This window comes from Dermacentor silvarum, chromosome 5 (assembly GCF_013339745.2).
Source record: "Dermacentor silvarum isolate Dsil-2018 chromosome 5, BIME_Dsil_1.4, whole genome shotgun sequence".
Taxonomy (NCBI): Eukaryota; Metazoa; Arthropoda; class Arachnida; order Ixodida; family Ixodidae; genus Dermacentor; species Dermacentor silvarum.
In genome coordinates, this window is record NC_051158.1 from 16,506,746 (window position 1) to 16,530,517 (window position 23,772).

The 23,772-nt window shown below is 44.4% G+C and overlaps 1 protein-coding gene across 1 annotated transcript in view; it reads right to left on the reverse strand.

Annotated features, from left to right (window-relative positions):
* The window catches only part of LOC119452789 (uncharacterized), a 96,310-nt gene that overhangs the window by 35,995 nt on the left and 36,543 nt on the right, over positions 1-23,772 (reverse strand). Inside the window, 13 exon segments of the mRNA XM_049667192.1 lie at positions 2,356-2,478; positions 9,553-9,695; positions 11,472-11,637; positions 12,736-12,876; positions 13,255-13,343; positions 13,423-13,531; positions 14,443-14,536; positions 14,642-14,753; positions 15,392-15,522; positions 16,978-17,230; positions 19,126-19,251; positions 22,691-22,787; positions 23,226-23,278. Of these exon segments, the coding sequence (XP_049523149.1) occupies positions 2,356-2,478; positions 9,553-9,695; positions 11,472-11,637; positions 12,736-12,876; positions 13,255-13,343; positions 13,423-13,531; positions 14,443-14,536; positions 14,642-14,753; positions 15,392-15,522; positions 16,978-17,230; positions 19,126-19,251; positions 22,691-22,787; positions 23,226-23,278 (1,637 nt within the window).

Below are 23,772 nucleotides of genomic sequence, written 5' to 3' on the forward strand. Positions count from 1 at the left end.
ATGGTAATTTTTAAACGTGCTCAGTGTAAACTGCGTAAAGGCGAAAGTGCTGAAACATGGTTTCCACACTTCGCGGTAATCTAAAATATGCACCGAATTCAGACAAGGGAGCAACCGGAGCTATTCTCTCCACATTACAACACCCGAGGCGGTGCGGTCCTAACATTCTGTGTACTGCAGTTTGCTGCGGTTATGAAAAAAAAAATATATATATAGCATCGGTGAACTCTTTATGACCATTTACAGGGCTGCCTGCGATCCTCAGCTCAAGTAAGACATGAAGCTCAAACTTCATTGCAACATCTGCAGCACATTGGATTTTCATTGGTTGGAAAGTTAGGCATGAAAAAAACAAGAAAAAATACAGCGGAAATAAAATAAAAACGCGTTCGCTATTTATCATAAGAAAGCTGGCAAAGAAGTAGAAAAGAAAGCTGAAACGTTATCTGCGCATGCTCTGGATTCATAGTGCCAACTCGTCAAGCATGAACACACTTGAGCACGCGCTCGACAGATATTGGTCCAGGCATTACCAGTAATACTTCATGAAATAATCTAAGAGCAGCTAGCGCACGTGCTACAGCAGGTACTGATCAAGCGCGGGTCGACCACCTTCAAAACTGGCACTCATTTACTTTGGAGACAGCGGTAAACAACCACGTGTACTCATTTCATCTCCGATTGAGGCCACCACCTGTATGTCACACATAATAGCGACTGTAGCTAAAGTAAAGCTCGTAAAAGACACCGGCATGGCATTCTACACATTTGATTCCATGACATCTGCCAGGTTTCATTTTTTCTCGTTCAGCTGCTCTCCCTTTGCCACAATAGCGGCTCATACCTTTTCTAAACTGGAGTCTGCTAAAACTTCGGGAAAATAACTCTAGACTTTGCAACAATTTTTACTGGAATAAAATATAAAGGTGCAATTTTTCATACTTAAAAGACTGAAATTTCAAGAAAAGATTGTGGTCATCGGTACTAACCTTAGTGTAAAATAGAAAAACATTGGCCCACCATATGTCCGCTTACAAGATTCGTTGTCTATATTGTATCTCTCGGGTTTTCAGGCCTCGTGTTAATGAAATACTTCATTTAGTCGGCACAATGTTATCTGGCACACTTATATCGGCTGCAGTAATACCTTTGCTAGATATAAACTAAATATATACAATGTGTCTAAAGGTGTTTATTTGGCAGAGCTCGGAGCACCGCAACGTCGACGGGCAGTGCAGTCACAGCTTCCAAGCACGAGAGCTGTTGCTGAGCGAGAGCGCTCCGCCCACTAGCGTTTGGAGCCAGTAGCGCTGAATCCACTAGCGTCTCTCTTCTTCGCTACAATCGCAACATGTATAAGCCTCAGAGCGCATAATTCTTTCAATAATGTAAGGAGCTTTCTAGCGGGGTTCGGCTGTTCCTTTCCATTGACAATCATCGTTCACAGTTCCTTAACCATTTTTTATAAGCAATGAAGTGCTGGGTTAATACTTGGAGAAAATGCGCCTACCATAGTTTACGGATCCCATGCCTTATGACTACTGTCAGTATTTATACTTCCCTGCCCTTGATTGCCGCATAAAGACGCTGTTGCTGTATTGCCCAATGAGTTTGTTCAAGGCAAAGTGTGAATGGCAACCGCTTCCCGAAATCTGAACGAGTTGTGGTGGACGTTGCGTGGTGAGAATGTCAATTGAGACATTTTCTTTTCACCACAAGACAGAAAGTGGAGCTCAGTAAGTAGAGTGCGCGCAGGTTGGTGAACATCCTGTTCAGAAGTGCATCAACAGTGTACTGTGGTATGCGTCATGGAGATACAATCAATGTAGTAAGCTACAGAAAGGAAATCAGCATACGGTGAGAGTCTGGTCGCACGACGCTGAAAAAGGAGGAGTGCCCAACCAAGACTACGCTTTCGCGAATAAAATGCTGCTTTGAGCAACGTGTAAGGAAAAAAATAAAACCCCTCCTCTACCGGGAACAGGGGTGCACGCGAAGCTTGTACAAACCTAGGGGAGGGGTTGGTTAGTTTTTTGAGCGTTTGAGATACATTAAAGAGACAAGGTTGTTGGTGGATGAGAAACGGTTGTTAATTGTTGAGGTTGAAGGTGGACCTTGTCGGTTGCGTTAACGGTGCCGTTTCATACACAGTCCCAAAGTGTTGAGCTTTGGCAGTTTCGCCACCGCACAGTGGGGACAGGATTGCTGTAAGCAGTGAGAAACGTTTTGTCAGTAATGGATGTTATAGTTTACATGTCAGCATGATTGCTTTGTAGACACTATGGTAAACTGTGAGAGGTTTGGCCGTGGCAAGTTTACACAGGTGATTAGAGAATGCTAAATCAATGCCCTAACCTGTGGATCGGCCCGTCGTTGTCGTTTTGCTTCGACTTCAGCTTGCCGAAGCTCTGGGTTTGCCCGGCGAGCACGAGCACATTCACCGGCCCGCTCCCACTGCTGTTCCTTGAACGCAGCCTGCTGTTCGGCAGAACGAACCAAACGAGCCGGTGCGGCTGCATGTCCAAGTTTATACAGCTGATAAAGCTAATATCATTACTCCGTATAGCTCTCTACAAATTTGCTATCGCAATTGATGCTTCGCCTTTCAGGTGAAACTGCGACTTTTTCATTCCTTTTCATTTCCATTAATTTATCATTTCTTTAATTCAATTAGTAAGTACAAGTAATTTCGCCTATGTTGTCCTTGGTGGCATTGTTTGTTGGCTTCTTAAGATATGATTAATAAAAATCGGGCCTCTGGGTTCCCTTTCTTCTTGGCCTTTATAGTGTGTGTTAGGGTTTTTTTTTTTCGGCTTACTTTTCTTTCGGAGCAATCATCTCGCCTAAGAACAAGCTTGTTTGAAGCACGGGTTTGGTGAAAAAATCTTACGTAATAGTTTTATTGCGATAGCAATTATATGGACACTCCAAAGCAGATTTCTGCCGTCGCCGTCGCCGTCGCCGTGAGGTTCCGTATGACGTCAATGGAGATGAAATCGTCGCCGCGCGCCGCCGAACGCTGTGTGTGCGAGTGAAAGGGCGCGAGGGACGCGCGCTTTCACGGGGAGTGAACGCACGGCGGAGAACAAACGCGCGTTCTGCGCCGTGCTCCCTTAAGGGCTGCAGAAGTAGGCGTCTCTTTCCTCCTTTACAATCACCATATATATGTAGAGCAAACGCGCCTTCTTCCGACGCGCGAAAGGCCGAGGGGGGAGGACGAGGGAAGGGAGGCGACGTTCAGCTGCGGCACCAAGTGCCTATTTATATCAGAGGCTCCGGCAACAGTCACCAACGCCGCACGCATTTTGTGCGAACGCGGCCAAAATGCCTACGGCGTCGACAACAGTTCTGCGTGTTGCCGGTGCTGCTGCATGTCCAAGTTTATACAGCTGATAAAGCTACTATCATTACTCCGTATAGCTCTCTACAAATTTGCTATCGCAATTGATGCTTCGCCTTTCAGGTGAAACTGCGACAACTTTTTTCTCATAAGACGACCATCTTCAGCTTCTCATTAATGTGGACCAACGACTAAAATTTTAGTATTTACAAAATACCAGTTCTTTGTGTACTTATGAAGCCATTGTGAATTATGAATAATTTTTTACCTGCTCCACACTAAATACCAAAGCCACACGACTTTATTTATCGCAGGGGCGATAGAAATTTTACAATAATCTTGATTTTCGTTTTCATAGAATGACTTTTGCTAGCCTTTGTCTGGACTGTTTTGCCAATAAAAAGAAGCACCGAGTCTATGACAGACGATAGCACACAAAAAGATATTCTGTGTTAGTTGAAAATAGAGAAAAATTCCTGTGGTAAATTGAAAAAAAAAAGTTCCGGTAAGCCAAAGATGCCGCCCGAGTCCAAGGACTCCGAGCCGACACCTGAGGTCACTAAAAGCAAAGTACCGGCTCTTTCAATAAAGTTTATTTCTTCTTCTAAAACAAGATACAGACGACGGGACAGGCTGCTTTCTGTGTTCGTTTTAATATCTGTGTATTTACTGCGTTGCCTTTTACAGTCAAGCCTTGTATATGGCTAGAATCCCAGAAAAATTTCGCGTCCGTCGACTGAAAACCCAACCCTGGTGGGCCGATCCCGGCGGCAGTGCTGGGCAAGGAGCAATGGCTCGTACTTTCGTAAGGGAGACGCGTGAAGCGAAGAAACAGCACAGCCTCCGTTTCAATACGAAACGCACAAATGAAAAAAAAAATCTGTCAAACTGCATTATTGATGCCGAGGCGAACGCACTTCCGCAATGATCAACGTACGTTGCCGCCCATCCCTCGCCGGTGGTCGTTGTCGGAGACCTTAACGTATACATCTCAGAACCAGAATCAAAACAGTGGTTCACCCACTTCGTGGAAGAGTTTGGCCTCGGCTATTTCAACGATCCGAGTCAACCAAGGGCCGTACATGGGTCATTCATCAGTTTAACTTTGGCAAAAAGCATTTTTCAAATAAGAACGGAAAACACCAGTGTGTATCATAGCGAGCACAACGCAGTTATAGTGGTCACTTCAAAGTAATAAATAAAATAAATCGATTGTAAACTTCATTCAAACGTGTGTTTGTGTCATATATCACTTTGAAGAGCAATGTGCGTAATGGGCGCACATCATGTGATCGGTGTGTGACAGGTTTCCCTACACAACATATCTACAACATTGCGGACCAACCACCTTCACAGGAGTGGGTTGGCGGTGATTTGTTCTATTTGCTAACATGTACCACCTATAGCCGCGTTCACATTTGGCCGATAATTGCGAGAGGCACCGGTGCTCTGGACTACTTTCTGACAGAGGGGACTACTTTCTGACTTGTGCCTTCTTTGTCTTTCTGACAAAGAATGCACAAGTAAAAAGACAGCACACAGCGCTTTTGTGCCACAACACACTTGTGCCTTCTTGTGTCCATGTTACGTTTCGCGCAAACACAAGGGCATTTGTCCTAGGCTTATTCTACCATAAAAAAGTATTAAATTCTCGACATGATTACAGTCTTCTCGAAAAACGACAGCCTTATCTAACAAAGTTACTGCCTTGTATGCATAGCCATAAGATGTGCTCGTGTTTGACGATAACAGTTTGTTGAGATAATGGTGAGAGTTCTGGGCTAAAAGGTAGTGTTCTTTTTGCATTTTATCAGAATCGCCGCGAGAAAAAAAGGGCCCGCGCATACAGCCTCCCGCAATTTTAACTGCATCCCGCGAGCGTCAGCCACACGTAGTTTTAGCGCCTTCAAGCGTCGATAGTCAGCAAGACCGGCAGAAGTACTCTCAAGTGCACTAAGCACTCTCCTGTGCAAGAGTCGTCTAAAATTAAAATTAAATTATGGGGTTTTACGTGCCAAAATCACGATCTGATTATGAGGCACGCCATACTGGGGGACTCCGAATTAATTTGGACCACCTGCGGTTATTTAACGTGCACCTAAATCTAAGTACACGGGTGTTATCTGCATTTCGCCCCCATTGAAATCCGGCCACCGTCCTGCACCAGCTTGACCGACGGATAGAAGCCCCGTCCAACTTGCGCATCTTGAAGCCGTATTCATAGCTCAATACGAAGCGAAGTCTGCCAAGGCGTCTAGCCAAGAACGGCCACGAGCGAGCGCGCACTGGCAAGCATGCGCGCGGTCTGACCTTAAGTTTCGCATGGCTCGAGGTTAGTTGAGTTTTCCAAACTAATCGAAACTGGTAAGACCCGACCATCATGACTCTGATAGGCAGTATAACCAAAGTTTAATTCATACGGCGGGTAGGCGCGGCCGCGCGTCAGCAGACGATAGTCGGCTTCTTCCGGAAGTGCGTAATTCTTATCGAAATTCGAAACGTGGATTTTCTCTTACTTCAGCTCATTATGTAAACTGTGTAAATAAATATGCATAATTACAGAAGCAAGGGCAGTGATCCAAACATCCTTCTTGATGCCAGCTATCTGCCAGTAGCAGCCCTATGTGGGAATGTTGCATATGACAACACATGCAAGACACGGGCACCTCCAAAACGGTTGAGAAAAATTGCTCTGTTCAAACGACAGTTCTTGAGAAAAAAAAGCAACTTCACGCTCCGCTTGTGAGCTTTATGCTTCACGCATCACTGCAAAATTTGGCTGAAATGTTCACAGCAGTGTATGATATCCGCAGAATGTTGTTTTTGCCCAAGCCCGAGGGGTGTTTCAGGACTCCTTCAGGGTAATTTACTATGCAAGGTAATGCAGCGCAATGACATTTTATGAGGTTCACTACGAGGTTTGAGAAGTAGTTCTATGTATCACTCGGTATCTCTGCGGTTACACAGGGTTTTTATTTTTGTACGTGTATTAAAATGCCTTCATCTCATTCTCAGCGCATATTCTTCAAACAAACATTTCAGTTCTTTTTATGATATAACGTATATTCTATGTAAGGTCAATATTCGTAATAAACTTTTTTTAAATATGGCGAGTCGCCTGATGCTGCTTAAACATATTCATAGTAGATGCCCATTGTTCCCCTTGCGAGGTAGGCAGCACGTCTCCAGGAAAATGTATGCTTTAAATGTGGAGGCCTTAGGAACACTCAGTCATATTTCGTGACCGAAGGGAGTATTTCAATGTTCCCAAAAGAAAAGTTTGCAATAAAACAACAGAATAAATAATTAGGTAATGAAGCAATAATTACTACCTGTATATCATCACTCAAGAAATATACGCATTCAAGCATATTATTCCTTTGATGAAGTGAATAGCTTTCTGGAAGCGTTCGGCTGTTCCCTTGCATGGTCTCATCATTGTCGATGGTTTTTGCGCCTTCTAGTTTTACAAGCAAGGAGATGCTGCAGCAGGCTCCTATGGTAGTTGACTTACCCCATCCGTTATGATTCCAGTGTCGTGCCACTATTGATACGTCATTTGAAGCCCTAAAGACCCGATTAACGGGGATACAAAATTTTTGCGGCAAATGAAATAATAAGACAAAGGAAGCATACATGTTCATGGCGAAATAGGACTGGCAAGCACTCGCAGAAAGGCGGATGAAGTTGTGAATAACGTGACGTTGTGCTGGAGACCAATCCAGTCTTTCTGTGTTCGCAAAAACAAAATGGAGCACTGGAATTAGAGGGCAGGCAAGTTCGCCAGCATGTCGAACTGCATGACTGCAGTGCACTGTGATGGAGGCATGGAGGCATGGAGGCACAATCAGTAAAGTAGGTTAAAAAACTATAAAAAAGGAGACTGCTCACACGGTGACAAAAGAAAAATGTGCCAGCCAGGACAGTGCATTTACGAATAAAATGCAGATGTGATAAAAATATATGGAAATATATGAAAGAAAATAAACTGAAACTGAAAGAGTCAACCTTGTAACGCGGTTGCGCTGTGATTGAAATGTGTCGATGAGATAAGTTTGGTACAGGCATGGAAAAGCCGAAACGCGTTCCAGTTTTGACTTCGCGAGTGATTTGTACGTGACTAGATTGATGCGCAGGGACCATGGCATATGGTAATTACCGCCAAGGCAATTAATTATTCGAAAACAAAGTGGCATTATAAATTTTGAATATAATGCGAGGTAGCAAAAAAATTAGTAGAGCATCGATTATTTGAGTATGAGTGGCGACGTTAAGTGAATTGCAATCGTTCTAATGATGGGTGTGTAATTGATTAGGGTATATATTTTACGTGGTATGATGATTACTGCGATGTCCATTGCAACCCCATGCAATAACCCGATGCCATCCGTGAATCACGCTGCATATGACCACATCAGCAGACACACTAAGTTGCAATGTCGTTGAAAACCACAATACCGAATGATACCACGGCACAGTATATCTTGTTTAATCACTGTAACCCAGTTGATACTCGGTAGCCACCCCCCACTGTCCCTAGTATCCTGGCTGCAACTTCGTTGAAACGGCTATCCATCATGCGACGGCGCTCGATGTGGTAGTGTCAGCTGTGGATGGGGCGCTATAGCATCAATATATTTAGGGCTGCACACTCCTAGTGTCACCTTGGCACATCAACTTTAACATATTTTCCAAGAATGGACGCATACGTATATTACATATGTGCGTTGCCGAAGTTGTCTGTTTAGGTACATAACCAGTGGCATATACCCAGGGGCCCAAATTTCTCTACGATGCCAGACAGCATCAAGCAGAAAGTTGTCATGTTCGTCTTGCTGCCTGCTCGGCAAGACATGCCAGTACATACCTAGTGGCGCAAGCTATTAGACAACTTGGGTCACCGGGTGAAAAAGGTTACATACAAATGGGAAAACCGCAAAGTTGGTAAAGTTTCAGAAGAACGCTAATTGCATTAAAATGTTTAGGCCGTGGCTGGAAAACCTCCGAATTTCTCATGGTTGCGCGTTCATCACGTGAATTCTTGATGTGGAGCGTGAAAGTGCAACGCACCCTCTTTATTATCATGAGTCAACGGCTCGCACAGAACAAGTGGCTGAACTGTGCACATGCTACGTTCTTGGTGCTTCTTTACTCGCGACAAGCGCGAAAATTCCACACCGTATCAGGCATTTTCAAATTGAAGCCAGCCCCAGAGTTCTGTGCTTTGCCATTTTAGAGTGATAGCTGTTATGGGCCCACTCCCTTAGTTGTTTGGACGTATGCATGTGTCCACCGCGGCCATTGCAAGTCTACCAATGTAACTGGTGAAATGCTCATCCATAAAGAAACAGTGCCTTGAAGAGAGAACAGAATAAAACATCCATTTATTTGCTGTAAGTTGAGTAATATTGTTATGAGCCAGTTGTCCGGCGGACAAAGATGCCGAAACGTAGAGCCGACGAGACAAGGAAGAAGTGAAAGTGTGGTTCGCCATCATTGTTGTTACTGTCCAACTTTTAGTTGAACTTTTAGCTGTACATAGTGTAAATAAACCCCCTCATTTGTAAATCTCCCCGTAACACCTTGGTGGAGGTGCGGGGTACATCACGAGCACATCACGGAACTTCGCAGTGGAAATCTCGTGGGCGCTTCGACCATGTCGACTCAGAGTCCCGCTGCTTCGGCTTCGGTTACCACAGCACCGATTGTCTAGACCCAACTCCGGGACCCTGGCACCTTCTCGGGCACTGACAGCATGGACGTCGAAGACTGCCTAATTGAATACGAACGCGCCAGCAAGAACAACCAATTGGACCCGACTATAATGCTGGCTAACATCATTTATTACCTCAAGGGCCCGTGTTTGGTTCCGAACACACGAGGAGGAATTGACCAGTTGGGACACCTGCAAGCAAAAACTGCAGGAACTCAGCCGCCAAGAAGGAACTTTCGTGCCGGGCCCAAACATCTACTGAACCGTACGCTGTGTACATTCAAGATGTATTAGCACTCTGTCGCCGGGTCAATGACAAGATGCTCGAGGCTGACAAGGTCAGCCACATTCTTAAAGGCATCGCCGACGACGCCTTTAATTTACTCGTATACAAGGACTGCTCGACGGTCGATGGCATTATAAGAGATTGCCGACGCTTTGAAGAAGCAAAGAGCCGTCGTGTCTCACAACAATTCGCTCGGCTCCCTAATGCCGCCACTAGCCCATCTTGTGAAGCCGTCCAGCCGCCTGGTGCCAAAAACTTGCTGCGTCTTGTCCGGCGCAAGACTGAGGCTGCGTTTCCATCGGTTGCCCCGGCAGGTTTTTACGATGAGTCCCGCCCGGCAGTATCTCTGATTCAAGCTGCCGTAGGCGAAGAGAGAGCGAACCAGTTTCACTTCTTCCTCATCTCGTCGGCTCTACGCTTCAGCATCTTCTTTGTCCGCAGGACAACTGGCTCATAACATTATGTTAACATAACATAACAATAACAACAACATAAGAATCTCCCCATTACAATATATTATGAAGCGCACAATTATCCTAAAATAGTGGGGGTCAAATGATCCTTGAGACCGTGTAGAATGCGAATCTGGTCTTCAAATTTTTTCGACATTCAGCCATATGCCATTTTTTGGGTAAGACAAGTTGAAGGTTGATTCAAGCTTCAGCTCTTTCGCCTGCGATATCAAAGAAAGGGTGGATTACTGAACACATTTCATGTACTCACGATATTCACAGTGGACCAAATTAAGCAATGGTGATTCCACTGTGATGTCAAAGTTTTTTCTAGTTCTTGCCTAATGAACTTCAAACAAGAAAGAATTTGCCAGGAAATTCGGAGTGCGAAGGGGTCAAGAAAGTAATTCCAATAAGCCAAATTATTGGGTTTTACGTGCCAAAACTATTAATTATTAGATAAGGCAAACGCAGTAGTGAGGGACTCCGGAATAAATTTGACCACTTGGGTTTCTTTTGCGTCCACGTAAATCTAAGTACACGAGCGTTTCTGCATTTCGCCACCATCGCACTGTGGAGGCCATGGCGGAGTTCAAACCCTTGACCTTGACAACGCAATGCCATACATACCCACGGGACTACTCCGGCGGGTAGTGGCCGAGCAAGAAATGTCGCTGGACCCAAAGTTTCGGCAAGTGTACTTGACAAATCTTTTTGCCGAATGTTGTCTCCAGAGACGTTCCTCGTTCGATCACCTAATGCAATTCAGCATATAATAGTAGAATTATGGCCGCACACAACACGCCAACAATATTTTCAGATGGACCGCATCTAAACTTCGCTTCAGAAATTAGCCGTCTTACGATACGGACTGGTGAAGCTTTCACTAACAACAACCACTCCCCCTGAATTAAACTCAGAGGACGGAATTTGTCCTGTCCACCTTTTTACACCGAAAGCTGTATATGGCTAGGCGAAACGAAAAACCGTTCGCCACATGTTTCGATAAAGTTCTCCATTGGCAGCGCCGTCAGTTACATCGTTCTCTACGTCGCAGCCAAGCGCGCGTGTCATTGGCAGCGCCGTTAGTGACGTCGTTCCCTGCGTCGTACCCAAGCACGCGCGCCAAGTGCCGCTCTAGTAGAGTGTACACTCTAGCTCTAGCAACTCCCGCCGAAAGCGGGCGTTGGCCCCGGCGAACGCGTTCCCGCCATTGCCCAGTTGACGCTGCTCTGCTCGCAACGCCGCTTCCTCGGTTCGCCGTTGTCGCATGCGTTCGATATCTTGAGTTAACTCGGCGTCATGGTTAGCACCATCCGCCCGCCATTGGCGCTTGCGTTCCACTAGAAACACAAACATGTAACCATTAATTGAGGGACGCTTCAATACAGCGTCGGGGTTAACCCACTGCTAAACACCGGGGCCGCACGTTTTAGCTTCGCTGGTTAACCATCTGTACGGAGTGCTTGGGCGGTGTTTTTTAATAAGGTTTTATACGCTGCAGTTCCAGTTAATAGAGATGAATTGCAAGGAGAGACATATATCAATTCATAGGCACAGTATTCATACCTAGAAAGCTTAGGTTCTGAATAAATATATGTAATTTTTTTCACATAGAAACAAGATCGAGTTGAGCATTCTATGAAAAAATGCATCGTATAATTACTGAGGAGCACTCACCTTAATGTGACGCTCATCTAGATGAAGCTTGTACTGAGCAAGTAGCTTGGCCATAGTTAGTTTAATCTCAAGCTGAGCGAAACGCATCCCGACGCAGTTCCGAGGGCCTTGACCAAAAGGCTGGTACACTGTGGGATCTATGTGGACTTTGTTTTCAGGGCTGAATCTGCAGAGTTTAAGGCAAGAAGTTCAAATGAAACTTGAAAACTAGAGCATGACTTTATCTTTCATGCAGACGTCATGCAACTTGATTTACTTAGAAGTCAAAGATTTCTTCTCATGACACCCCTCACTCAAAGCAACGTTCTCGTGCTGACCAGCAAAATGCAGACATGTATCAAAGCTGCATCATAGTTGGCAGTAATTCGGCTTCATTTAAAAAATAATTGAATGCAGCCTGTTTTCTGGAATGTTGTTTTCTTCGATTTTGTGAGTGGTGTGAAGCAGCCCCAGTAATCTAATCGAACTCATTAGCAAAGAAATTATTTGTTCCATTAGATATCTTAGTGTACTGGTGAACAGAGTTCCTGGTGTTTATTATTAAGGCGCCTAAATCACAAAGCATTGCGTTCGTAAGGGACCTTCGCCATTCGCCGGCTGCCTTTACTAATATGACTAACATTGGGATTGCCTGGAATATATAGCTTTAGCCTAAGGACATTTTCATGAATTCGGGTCGAGATCTCACAAACAGGCAGGACAAATGGAACTGAGAGGATTGAAGTCTAATGCTCATGGACCCATATGTACTCTACTATATGTTGTGTGCAGTTAATTCTACTCGAAAGCAGATTCAAAGCTCATTGCGTTGAATAATCAGGAGTACTACACTCACGTCCTAACCTATCAACTATCCGGAGTAACTGCAAAATTCCGCTAGAGCCTACATTTTCTGCTGCGATACATCTGGACCAGTATTCGCAAAGGTGTTCTGCTTGAACTGGTCGGAACACATGCAAGCCAGTCAAGAAGCCGGACATATAATTAGAAAATGTGGCTGGGCAGTGACATACAACTCTTATGAAGAAAACATCTTTGTGAATCCGGCCCAAGAAGCCACATCGAGGGGCTGCATTCTTTCTTTTTCTTTTTTCATAATGTGTTTTTTGAGTTTCGTTCGCAACCGCTCTTTGACGGCCACTTTCGGTAATATTATATCAGACATGATGATTCGCTGTCATGTGTTCCTACGTAGTACTTTAATGTAGGAACGTGTTGCGAATTTGGGCCCAGGTAATGAACATGGTAAGAAAAAAATAACCACCTTTCAGGATCGAACTTTTCTGGTTCCTTCCAAAAGGCTGGGTCGTGGTTCATCTGGTGGTTCGGAATAACAATGCTGGTTCCAGCAGGTATAGTGATATCCTTGTGAACGTAGTCACTAGCACATCCCCTTGTCGTGAAGCTACCAAGCAGAGAGAGCAAATTTTTGTGATTCATTGCAATTCATGAAACTGAAAGTGTCAGCAATGTTAAGTCTATCCTTGTCCATCCAGCTGCTGTTATTTTTCCTAAACATAAATTCCCACCAACTCGTCCAAGTTTCTCTTCTAGTTAAGTAGCCGCATTGGTACCCCAATGCGCTGTGATATTAATGCCTGGGGGATGGCCTAATTTTTGGCAGAATGTCAACCAACACGTTGTCAAGTGCGAGATACTCTCGTCTTCAGAACATCCTCGCAATTTTACAGATATAAAATCCATCACGAACACCAAAAATTTATCTCAAATTATTTCTAACTTGAAACATTCAAAGGTGTTACCATATAAAAAAATTACTCACCCTATAACCGGCGAAATACAGCGAAGGGATTCCGATATAACTTGGTCCATGTATTTCATTCCAAAAGCGTTATCGTACGTAAAGGCTCCCTGAAACACGAGACATTTTTGTGGTGTCACAATTACATAATGAATAAAACGTACCACTGAGTATTTTGAAAAACCATACATCTCTCTTCAGGACGGCAAGAACTTCTTCTCGAAGACGGCCTTGAATGTCTTGGTGTTTTGCAAGGAGATAGGCTATATAAGCAAGAGCTGTGCCTGTCGTCTCGAACCTGTAATTTACTTGTGCATTAATGCTGCAATAGTTACAGTAAGCAACAGCAATATATCGAAAGAGAATCTGAAATTTGACGCATCTTATCGTCGCCTTTAATGGACCAAGCAATCTTTGAAGAGATATATTGTGACAGAGAGTAAGTTTAATAATTGTCTGGATTTTATATGCTTTCAATGCAAGCAAGTTGAAGCATCTGGAGTGAATCATACTCCGAGTAATAAAAAATTATCGCTGTACTGTAAAGAAACTATAATATAGTATTACTGGAGCAAACAACAGGGATACTTAAATTATTTCCTCGTGTGGCCAAAATAATGTTTAAGAAATGACATATGGGCGTGCACTGATGTGATACCTTCCATGAAGGGCATGTACTCGTGATCGGGCGTTCTCCACACTTCATTGTTTTTATTATGTATCATACAGTATGTATAGCTCACAAATCAGCAGATGATTTCAGTAGCATTACTTGGCTATATACCAGTGCCCATTTTCCGCTCTAGGCGAAAACTACCAGACGCCAACGGGCAGTATACTGTTTGAGCAAAAAGCCAGACAGGGAGGGACTTCAGGTGGCGCAATTGCTGATCGTGTGGCCATGGCCTTGCAATTTTATCCGAGTGTCGCAACAAACTACGCACACAACAGGCAACCAAAATGAAGAATTTTCAGGCTGTATAAATATCGCGTTTGGAGTCAGCGTAGTTTACACGATAACGACAGTGCACAGCGCTTTTATTTCTTGCTAAAAATAGAATTTGTGTTAGTATTTTAATGTTTACGGTCGCACTGTTTTGTTTTCTTACAGTGAGATTTATTTTTTCCAGCACACATTTGGTAATATTCAACAGCATTATTATAATCCAACAGTTAGTAAATACGCATTAGCTTTCCGCGTATTCTCACCCCGCTACGAAGAAGGCGAAGCCGTTTGCCAAAATTTCCGTGTTTGTTAGAAAGCGCTTCTTCCCGATGTCGTTTACTTCGGCAGGTTGGCTCTCTGAAAGACAGAGCAGAGATGAAATGCACTGCCATCTATCAAGATAGAATCTCTTATTCAATAATGAGATACGTTATCAGGAGCACGCCGCTGCTATAGCTTTACCTTGACATGCGCTATCAACGCTGTCGGTTGCTGTGAGCGAATGCACGTCAACGGGTACTTCATTTGTGACTTCTGCATTGAGCATGAGCTGCAGAAGATCGCTTCTACCGTTCTGAAATGATATAATAAAACCGATTCATCAGCACATTTCTAATAAATGTGACAGCGACAGATGAGATGCAAACGGAATGGCGCTTAAGGAACTATCGATCTTTTGGGACCTTCACGGCATTCTTGGTAAATTTGGCGTGGAGCCGTCTCACATATTGCTTGCACTACCGCTCGTTTCTGGTCCATCATACTTTAATGACTCTACCATGCAGATATTGGTTACTAACACAATATCCTCTAGCGGCAGCTATTTTAACTCGCTATCATGTCATCTGGGATGACGAATTGAGCACGGCTGGAGGCTTTATTAAAAGCACCTACCTTTAGCTTTCATTACAGCCCACTCCTCGACGCCAATGCCAAGCTTCTGATTATGTGCGTCGCTGACGCCTGGAAACGACGCCGTGAGTTCTCAGATATCCCGAGAAGCGCCGAATATTAGGTGTAACGTGGTAGTCTTGTGTATTGTTTTACTGGCATGATAACAATTCAATTCATAAGCTAAACGTTGCTTACAACTGACGACACAATATTGCACCCAATATTGGTCTTTTAGAATCCAGAGTAGATTCTCAAACATGGTTCCTTCTGGGGAAGGGTAAGCCTGTGAACGACCTGGACTACGTCTGGACGACCTACCTCGCGGTTTTGACGACGGTACTCTATGATGGGAGCAACTTCGTCATATGTCCTGTCTGTGGCAGTCTTGTTATGCCTGGTACTGTACGATATGATCATTCTCCATAGAGGGGTAAATTCTGGAAAGCACGCTGGAAGGAAAAAAGAAGGTCAGGGTTGACTATGAAAAAAAAAATCTTGCATATCCCACGCACTGTGGGAATCGATGGAAGTGAAGCTATCTGTGCTGTTTGCGTTGATTGACGGTAATTGGCGGTGACGTTGACGCCGTACGAGAGCCTTCAGATGATGTTAAACGTTACCGTTCGCGCACCACTTGTGTTTGTCTACGTAGTGCACACAACAGACAGCGAGACGTGCTTGCTCGAAAGGTAGTGGTGCGCCATTTTTATATAGCCTGCGAGAAGGTTAACAATGTCATTGCATCACATGGCTCATCGCATCGCGGCTGAAGTGTTAATTTACTGCAACACATGAGGCGTGGCCGGAACGCGCTCCCGGTCGAGCTGGTGGCGCTTACGCGGAGATTAGCCAAGAAGATTCCGCCATTCCACCACTGTGTATACCCTCGCGATTTCTGACGTCTCGCTTTCTTTTTTTTTTCTTTTTCTTTTTTTTTTTTGAAGCGGTAACACACTGCCAGGGGCGCATTCGGTGACTTGTGCCGATCGTGATCTTCGCCTGTTCATGCAATCAGCAATCTTAGCATATTTGACGGACTTTCTGGTATCAATTAATCTTTCTTCTTCTGCTTTCTGGGGTTTTACGTGCCAAAACCAGTTCTGATTATGAGGCACGCCGTAGTGGAGGGCTCCGGATTAATTTTGACCACCTGGGGTTCTTTAACGTGCACTACAACGCAAGCACACGGGCGTTTTTGCATTTCGCCTCCATCGAAATGCGGCCGCCGGGGCCGGGATTCGATCCCGCGCCCTCGTGCTCAGCAGCGCAACGCCTTAGCTGACTGAGCTACCCCGGCGGGTAATTAATCTTTGTATTCACGGCCATGCCTATTTCTAACCGCGTTCCCTCAGCTCTTCAGTAAAAAAAATTAACATTTAAAGCTTCCCCGAGGCTGGGCGGAATCAAACCCGCGCCACACGGGTTCATAAAACACAGCAGCCAGACGTTTTAGCAAGCTTAGCCACGCGATATGTCGTTGTTGAACTGGGATTCAATGAATTTGTTTCGCGCCAACTTGGGGCCCTGGGTATTTGGAACTCGGTGTGTGCCACTCACTCTTCAAAGAAGCTCTTCCATGCCAACTAGGGTCCCTGAGTGTGTGCCACTGGGGATATGCCGCTCTTCAATGATGAAAAAAGAACCTCTAATTTTTTTTCGTGGCTGGGTGGAATCAAACCCGCATTATATATATATATTTAAGCAATCTTCTCTGAATTTTTGTAAACGCGCGTGCCACGCGCACACGTTGCGGTGGCATCACTAGATGTGCAGCGTGTCCTGAGGGAAGTCATTCTGAGGTGGTTTTGGACAATATTTTTTGTTAAGTTTTCACCCATCGAATTACTGCACATTTGTGCATTGTGCTGTTTCCACAAAGATACGTACATAATATTTGAACTTACCAGTAAGGAAGTTTATCCACGCATGACGAAATTGATGAAAGCTGTTCATTCCCTCTTGCAACAATGACTCTGTAGAGCTGTTGCTTCGATCTTTTTGCTGCAGATTGGATTTGAGGCCAAACGCTGATCGAATTATGACGTCGGCCGTTAACCTCTGGAACACCTCGCGAAACTCGATGGCATTCTGCTTCGACCGCAAGGACTCAACGACATCGAGCAACTCGTTGGTGCTGTCGTCCATTAGGTTCATCATCTGAGAGAAGAACACCTCTTTTTATTCGCTCCTCATGCGAAAAAGTCAGAGCCCTTCCACCCTGTGAAGAGGGAAGTTCAGTGAAGCTGTCGCTCTGGTGGGATTTGCTATGTTGGGGTTTAGCTATATTGGGGATTTGCTTTGTTGAATTTGGCTACAAAATGGTAAACCGACCCCTTCGCTATGTACTCGGGAAAGAGGCTTCGGTCCCGGCTCCGAGTAACACAATGGGACATTTTTTAACCCTTAGACGATGGCTATACAATGCCCGGCTCTGAAAGAACTGACTAGGCGTCCACGGGTGACGCCGTTCTTAGTGCGTTCCTCCAGCTTTTACACGACGTTCCCAGACGACAAGAGACCTTGACCAACAGGCTTATTCTGTAAGAGCCCACCTAGTGGACTGTCCACTTCGCCTGTCGCGATTGGTCTAGCAGCACGAACGAGAAGGAGCCAGCCAATTTCCTTCTCGCTCGTGCAGCTCGAGCCAATCGCGACAGCCGAGATGAAAAGTCCGCAAAATGGACTCTTACATAATACCCCCCCCCCCCCAAAAAAAATAGCTCCGAATATACAACGAACGCTAATGCGAACTCCTCTCACACCCCACTCCTCCGTTGACCTACTTTTTTCGTAGACAGGCGGGAGGGAGCCCGGAGAGAGCCAGCGGAACAGGCGGCCAAGGCCAACAGGGCGCTCAAAAAGATGACGCTCGAGGCAATGTTGATGATGATAGTTTTTTTTCTACACGCGGACACGATCCTCGGTAGCCTAGCCCTTAACAGCTTCGCTGTAAAATAATACAGCAGTATCGGCCGATGTACGACAATTTGAGCAACTAATATACCACTGACAACATAGCTGTATCATCGAGATCTCACACCCTTCTTCGTCATTCAATCGTCGTCACTGCAGCAGTGTCATACAGCCGTCATCTTGCCGGCATTCTCATCGGCGACCTTGGTGAGTGAGTGCTACAGCAAAGTGGAACTATATTAGAGTACGTCGTATTTAGCCGAAGCAACACAAGTCTCGGAATGACATCTACAGATGCTAAATAAACGTGACTTCAGAAATACGGTGCATTCTTGCATTGCTTGAATGTTAATCGAATTACATTCAGTTTCAGTTTATTATTCATTCAAGATACATAGTTGGTTAGTAGTATACAGGCGAGGGTCCCAAAGTCAAACGACGGCAGCGGGACCCTCGGTTAACAAGAAGATCGGTACAAAATGATTAATTGATGCAGCAGTATATAATTATGCAATCTACAAGTAAATAAATAGTGAACGTAGGAGTGGAAAGGAATACATTCGATTCTATACAAGGAGTCATACATGTAAATAAAAAATGGCGCACATTATCAATCTAAGTTGTACAAACCTATTTAACAAATGACGATTTAGGTATCGATGACAATGATAATCCGGTGAAGAAGGGTCACCGTCAAACAGTAAAGCGACGTAAACGAGATAATATCATGCATTGACTACATCATGGCCGCCAAGTTCAGGTACTAAAATTGTCAGAAGCAGAGTCCGTGATGTCATGGAAGAACTATGTAGAGAAGGAAAGAAAAAATGCAATAAGCAGCTCTGCAGTAAGCGCTTTGTTTCGTATTCGTCTGCTCAAATATAAATAAGGAATATAAAGAGACTTCGAAGTGATCACGAGTAGCGGAACAAGCGACGGATAAGGCTGGAGCCAAAGCCTCGAAAAAAAAAATGTCTTCGTCACTGTCTGTGAAAAAAAAACTGTCTTCATCAGTGAAGCCTTAGACATCTTCTGTCCGACCACTTTCGATCAGCTATAAATGAAGTTTCATATGTCCGCTTCACCGAGTGCTACTATAGTAGAGTGTTTAGCACCGAACTAACCGCAGCTCTGCTTACCTTCTTCATGTTGCTCGTCGAAAAGGCTGGTGTGAGAAGGCTGCGGATTTTTTTCCAGCGGTCACCCTCCACGTTGACCAAGCTTAATTTCATGATCGGATGGCTCCGCGCGAAGCTCGATGGCATCTGTAATGTTTTTGCACCACCATGCACTTCCCTCGAGACACTGTGAATCACTGAAATAATTTTTGTGTATTAGGGCCATGAGCCTGCGAATATAATTACAAAGGAGGTCGTGAGTACATCAGACGTAAGAAAATGTAAGCACACGAGAATTTTAAAATGAATATCATGAAAAAAAAACTTTTTTTGCAGATTGCAAATTTGTAAAGGTGCAACTTTTTCCAAGGTACATTTATAACAAATGATCACACTGAAGAGATTGCATACAGTGATAAGCAAACAACAGGGTGAACATTGGTACTGTCCAAGTTTCAAGCATCGGTGGCGTAGCAATAATATTTAGTTGAGCTAGTTATTTCGCGTGACGATCCAGCAATCGGATGGACAGTAAACGGTGGCTCGGTCATCCCGACCGGTTTGAGCGGGAAATTCGGGTAGTCATATCAATTTTACCAGCGGGGCTGTTTAAGGTCAAGGTTGATCCCTATGGAGCGATGGGGTTCGCAGTTTCGAGCGAAAGGGAGAGAGTGTTAAATGAGGAGAGGGGGTGCAGAGAGAGAGAGACAGACAGAGAGCGAGAGAAATAAAGAAAACAAACTGAACTTTCTTGGCGAGGCGGGATTTGAGCCCCGGGTACCCATGGTCCGAAGGCGAGCGTCATAACCCCTATAGGCTATACACCCACTTATTTTTTCTTTGTTACATGGAAAACAAAATTGAAGATATAGTACAGCGCGGACATAGCTACACACTTAAAACTCGGGTAAACAAACACATGCGTCCAACAAGTGCATCCAGTCAGGCGGAGGTTCCTGCGCAGCGTACACACCTCTTACATAAGCAGCACTTTCACGAAAGAATGATCGTCTAGATAGCGGGCTTTCGGCATGGCGATCACACAGTCTGTATAAACCCAGTACTACGAACATGTCATGTGGAGAACCGCCACTAATTTTAAATGGTAGGAACCTAATTGAGTAGGCAGTGATGTCAATTCCCTTTTTAAGCGTTCGTTGGCGAACGTCCCAGAAAATATAGCATCCGTGCAGTATATAAAACAGTGATCTATGGTTTCAGCACATTGACAGAGTCGACAGTTCGTGGACCACGGCACAGAGCTGCCCCTCGCGTTCGACCAGGTTTTAACGGGAAGTGTTTCCGAATGCAATTTAAAGAAAAAACGTTTGAAATTCATTTTATGGACCCGCCTAAGCACATCCTGTTGAGGCCAATTTGAGTTAGGTGCACGATACAGAGGATCTGGGAAAATCGAATCCACCAGTGCAGCAGAAACTGCTGTTCGACTCGCAGTGAAAATGTACTCCAGGCTGAATCTAGTTTTCAAGAAAAGAAATGAGTCAACGACCTCCTTAACAAAGCCCCAAAGAGCCTGTGGGACATCTTTGTCATCTGATGACACTACTATATTAGGAAGATAATGAACTAATCAGAGCTGTAACATTTCACGCAAAAACTGATGGCCACTGTCTCGAAATAAAAAACAGGCGAGGAACAATTTGCCTGACAAAGAGATGGACTAATCCTAAACCACCCCGTTCGAAGGGGACGAACAGATTATCGTGCCACATCGATTCACAACTCGAGCTTTAAATAAATGTTGTAAATACGCGATGCACTGCCTGAATGCGAAGTCGTGAGCAGTGCAGTACTTGCAGCACATACATGAGACGGGAAACTAAGAACGCGTTGCACACTTCAGCACGACTGAACATTGACAAATTCCACCCTCGCCATGAATTCAGTTTACTTTCTATTTTTCCAACTTCTTGCGCCCCGTAGCCCGCAAGACCCTTCAATAAAGTTATTCCATCCATCCATCCCGATCAATGACTGTTGGTATTTCTATACTGTGAGAGAGGTACACCTAAATAGCGCAGATCGTTTTCCATTGAATGCCTGCGTAGTGTGATGGCATTGTGGCCCATAGTTCAAACCAAAATCCTGAACTTTTTTCAAGGTTAACGCTAGCACCAGAAGCCACCCGAAGTTCCCCCGTAATTGCAAGAGCAGTCTTTACATTCTTTTTATCAGTACGAAAGAATGCCACGTCGTCTGCATATGCAGTACATGCATTTACGGGAACCATATGATTGCGCTGTACCGACGATTGTAACACAGCTTGCTATGGGCTAGAGAAAGAGAAATTGAGAGCGAGAGTGAGAGACACGCAGAAAGAAAGAAAGAGAAGCACAGATGGAGAGAGAAAGGTGGGATTTAAACCCGGGTACTCACGGTCCGAAGGCGAGCGTCATACCCGCTACGCTATAAGCCAATGCTTGCAGAGCTCCGCTGTTTCATCAGATTTCACAAGCGTAGAACTGGCTTAAATTTTTTCAGGAATTTAGACAGGCAGTACAGCAAGAGTTGGCTGTTAATATTTATTTCTTATTAAACGTTCTGCCCTCTCTCTTTCTCTCTCAACAATTGAGAGTCCATAGAAGCGTGAATCAATGGAGTTGCCTGAGTAAGAGGCCTTGCTAGGTTTACTTCTGATAAGCAAGAAAAAAAAAAAAAGGGGGGGGGGGGGGGGGACATTACCAGTTCTTAGCACACCAGCTTGAATGCTGCGGAGTAGAGGTGTAAGTAATTGAGATGGCCTCGTAAACTTTTGATACCAGCTTCAGATACTGTCCCTTTGTTCTTTTGACACGTTGACGGATATTCAAAGCAATACAAAGGTGCGTTTTTATTAACGCTTTCTCAATTCATTACAACTGCATTCGTCCAAGTGTACCGAAGGACCCTCAACACAACCGGGAGAATGTAACCATTGCTGTATCGGGAAGCGTTGCGCGTACAAACGGACAAACACAGGAAAAAAGACGTAAACGGATAGAGCGCAAAGGAGTCTACAAATCCTCTGAATTTGTGATCGTTTGCTGTACGTTTGCAAATTGCTGGGCGCAGTGGCCCCTTCTGGAAAAAAAAAAAACGACCACATCGGGTGCAATATTTAAATGGCTCGATCGAATTTGCTTCTCATATCTACCACACTTTTCTGATTGTGGTAGCTAGCATTTTTGGAATATTGAAGCGTTCATTGCCGCATCAAAAGGTCTTAATTGCCTTAAAGCAATTGTAAATAATTTTCACCCGGCCACTCTTCGACCATGACAGCTGTTGCTTGGGGGCAATTGAAATGCTCATTTGATCTGCTAAAGTGATAAATCACAGGTTTGCGGGATGAAACAAGGCTTAGCTAACATCGATTTCCGCAGTGCAGGGGATCTTCCTGATTAGAAAAAAAAAAAGAGGGGGGGGGGGGGGGGGGATTCGCTGTGGCAAGATCTTAGGACGGTGCTTTATAACAACTAATGTACGGGTATAGTCAAAACTACTAATGCGACTTATTTTATGGGACTTCTAAAAGCAGCAGGAAGAATAAAAGATAGCATCATGAAAAGTAAACATTCGTACTCACTCCTCGGCTTGTAAAATTGTTGAAATCTTTTATCTGGATCTTCTTAATTAGCTCAATGTCTTTCACAATTAGAAACGGGTGAGCACCGTTGTAGAAGCTGCAAAAAGACACGCCACAAAGCAAGTTAACATCGAGCACGCATGCTGTATAACATACGCGGTAGAAAGAATGAAGACAAAGAGAGGAATTGCAGCTCGAGAAACCAGCAAGTGTATTGTATTTTTTATGATTATGTGAGCACTCCCAGAAGACATCAATTATGAGAAATTCAAGAGAAAATTATAGCCGACCTGACAACGATAAGCATATCATATTTATGCCTCGCCGGCTAATATTTAATTTTCCTGGTGTCACAGGAGCGGACAACAGCAGCGGAGAGGCAAATAGAAGAATGAAACTATTTCTACTATGTCTGAGCTAGGAAAGATTATCGTTCCAGATACACCATTTTTTAGAGTTACTGTACGTGTCACATTGGATTAGTTCTCATTTATTTAGGTGTCTTTTAAGAGAGAAACAAGGGAGAAAAACGTACCCTACGATATCTCCATATTTGTCTAACCATTCCTTGAATTTCACGAGTGCTCCCTAAAAAGAATCAACAAATGGCAATACGACCAGTTGAGTTCGTGGCATGTCAAAAACAAACCACCCGTAGTAATTACGTTTTGTGAGGTTTATTTGCGTAAGGTCAGAAGAGGGTGTGCTATAGCACGCCTCATTTAGACGTTTTCCAAGCGGAAAACCAAACAGCCGATCCAAAATTACTATTTGCAGGGTGTACAATATCTCTCGCTTGCTGCAGGCAGTAGAAAGAATGCTACACTGTGACAGATGACTAGCTTCATCGCCTGCTACTAAAAGTGTGTTCGGGGAAGAGAAAGGTCTTTTTAGGTCTCCCACAAGTCCATTTAACCTTGAAAAATATGGGACTGCTCAGTTTGTACGGCCGATATTTGCGTGAGGTGGGACCATTTTAAGGAAAGCAAATCTATGAGTATTCCTTAAAATTTCGTAAAATTTCTTATTGTAATGTCTAATGCTGAGAAAACTGCTTTGTCACTATTCTATGCAAGTCGCAA